We start from the raw sequence: 2,880 nt of genomic DNA, 5'->3' as shown, positions 1-2,880 counted from the left end.
GCACCAAGGTCTCCCGGGGCAGCAGGCCTTCAGCTCAGAGAAGCGACAAGCAGAAGCCACATGTCGCAAGGACGTTAACGGGCGTTAATAGCAAAGCTATCCCCAGTTACGTGAACTTTAACAAGGACAGTTTTCTCAAGGCTTAGGAAATCTTTCAAACCCACAAATAACAAAACTGGCCCCTTCTCACAGTCAACACAGATCATGTAATGGACAGTGTTCTTTCTTTCCTTTAACTATCAGACACATAAGTTACATTTGTAGTTTTAGGGGCGCCTGGGAGGCCCCGTCAGTTAAGCACCCGACTTCGGCTCAGGTCATGATCTCGCAGTTCATGGGTTCGAGCCCCTCGTTGGGCTCTGTGCTGACCACATGGAGCCTGGGGCCTACTTTGAATTCTCTCTCTCTCTCTGCCCCTCCCCTGTTCAAGGTCTGTCTGTCTCTCTCTCTCAAAAATAAACATTAAAAAAAATTTTTTTTACATATTTGTAGTTCTACCTCCCACAGCCCAGAAATACCCTGCCATCTACACACATGAACTTGAGAAAAACTCTGGGTGCCAATCTGATGTCCTAACAACTGTATTTGACACAACGAGGTCTTTTATTTATTTCTACATTCCCACTGTAAAATCTGGATCCATACAAACTTCCTAAAATGCACTGCAAAAACAAGTAAGAGAACATATACAGACATAGGAAAACTCACCTGGGACTCATTCATTGTCTACTGCTCTTGGAAAAGCGTACAGACTGCTAACGGTGGACCTAGGGAAGGAGAACCAAATAACAGATAATCCGGTCTGCCCAGGAAGGAACATTCTGCATGGTCACCGCCAAAGCAAAGCTCATAAAATGACATCCTGTGAACACTCAGAAGGGGCTAAATATGTGATAAACGAGAAACAGAGTATAACTGTTAACTCCCACATATCAGGAGGTGTTTGTTTTTAAGTTTCTTTTAATGTTTGTTTATTTTTGAGAGATGGAGCATGAGCAGGAGAGGGGCAAAGAGAGAGGGAGATACAGAATCCAGAGCAGGCTCCAGGCTCCGACCTGTCAGCACAGAGCCTGACACAGGGCTTGAACTCGCGGACCAGAGATCATGACCTGAGCTGAAGTTGGACTCTTAACCGATGGAGCCACTCAGGCGCCCCACAGGAGATGTTGAGAAGCCTTACCCTACTTGGTTAACATATTCACAACTTTCCAAATAATTTGCCTTTATTAAATTAACGTGGCCCTCCAAAAATATCTCCTTTTACATCGTTTACAAATTTTCTTACTGTTTCTCCAAAATTGCTTAAAATCAAAGTATTTACAGGGACAGAGAATATCAGCTCTCCAAAACGGGATCGATGTACATCAAGGCACGATTTTGTTTGTAAATGATCTCACATAACTCAGTTATCACCGCACCTAAGCATCTTTTATTAAGAAAACTTTAACAGAGTGGACACACAGCCCAGGAGTTGAGTCCCGTCCATAATCCCACCCACAGACCTGGTCACCCTGGACGAGCCACCTCCCATCTCAGTCCCAACCTCCTCGGTCACCCCAGCGGCGGCGGCGGCATCAGCAGCCCCTCGCAGACTTGTCCCGCATCGCACTGTCGTATCCCACAGGGCAGAGCCCAGCGTGGTCAGCACACACTTAGAGCGGAAAGCACAGGTGCTCAGGGACTTTTAGAGAAGCGCTTGGAAGCTGGAGAGAGCGAGAGGGGGAGCACGGGATATTGGCAAGGAGAAAGGAGCGGACACAGAAAGTCTGCAACCCACGCGGGGACCCTCTGAGCCCCCAGGAAACCTGGACCCCATGAGTCCGCGGGAGCGCCCATCCCTCCCTGGCCACCCAATCGAGTCCTCCGCCTGCGGCGCGATCCGCACAATCCACAACTGCCTGGAGACCCGAAAGCCCAGGACCTACCTCGCAGGGACCCGCCGAGCTGCCCCGAGGCTCCCGAGGGCTGCGGGGAGGGCGCTGCTGCTCCTGCACCTCCCGGGGCCGCCGCTCCCCGAGGCTGGCTCTGGGCCTCCGGGACACGCTCACTTCCGGTCGATGACTCTCCCGGGGCCAGAAACGGCCTCTCGGGGTCTCGCCGTCACGCGGGTGCAGACCGGCCCAGATCGGGCCCCGCCGCTTTGCTCTGCCGCCGCCGCAGTCCGGCTCCGCCGGCCCCGCCCGCGGGCTCCGGGACTCGTGCTCCGGGGTCTCCGCTCGGCCCGCACAGCCCCGCACCCACTGGGTGCCGCCCGGACGTACGGCCTGCAACCCCGCAGGCCCGGGTTCCTCGCCCGCCAGAGGCCGAAGCCTGGGAACCACGGCTAGCAGTGACCCAGGCACGGACAGGAAGCGGGAGCGGAGCGGCGGCACTGCGCGTGCGCGAACACGCAGGCCGGCGAGTTGCACATGCGCAGCACAATGCCGGCGGTTCGCCCGCGGAAGCCCACCTCAGGAGCGGGACCGCTACCTGGACTCTATTTCCCATAAGTCTAAGCGCCCACACGTTAGGAACATCTCGAAAGACTCCACCCCCATCTAATGCTTTAGAGGCTAGGCGTGGAAGAGATTTACTGTCCGAACTTGCGACCCAATTTCCCATTTCTCTATGCTCCTGTTAGGGATCATGGGGAGGCGTCGCCTCGAGTAGCGGGCTGTGTTTACACCCTGGTAGCCTGGTCCTTTGCTCACCAAAATGTGTGCTTTCGTGTTGACACTGAGATTCTCCACGAACACGGGGGTGGGGGGACACGGAAAGGGTGTACCATATGCACTTCACTGAAACACTAGAAGTTTCACTGAACCGGAATCGCCTGCGTGGCTCAGTGAAGCGTCCGGCTTCGGCTCAGGTCATAATCTCAGGGTTTCTGGATTCAAGCCC

At 54.1% G+C, this 2,880-nt stretch overlaps 1 protein-coding gene across 1 annotated transcript in view; it reads right to left on the bottom strand.

The window, feature by feature from the left end:
- Positions 1-2,013, bottom strand: part of RBAK (RB associated KRAB zinc finger) — a 17,269-nt gene extending 15,256 nt beyond the window's left edge. Inside the window, exons 1-2 of the mRNA XM_029949041.1 lie at positions 1,926-2,013; positions 709-767 (exon numbers count right to left, since the gene is read on the bottom strand). Coding sequence (XP_029804901.1) covers positions 709-723 — 15 coding nt within the window. The 5' untranslated portion in view covers positions 724-767; positions 1,926-2,013. The remainder of the gene's footprint in view (positions 1-708; positions 768-1,925) is intronic.
- Between the last annotated feature and the right edge of the window lie 867 nt (positions 2,014-2,880).

This window comes from Suricata suricatta, chromosome 8, assembly GCF_006229205.1.
Source record: "Suricata suricatta isolate VVHF042 chromosome 8, meerkat_22Aug2017_6uvM2_HiC, whole genome shotgun sequence".
Taxonomy (NCBI): Eukaryota; Metazoa; Chordata; class Mammalia; order Carnivora; family Herpestidae; genus Suricata; species Suricata suricatta.
This window is presented reverse-complemented; position numbering and strand designations above follow the sequence as displayed.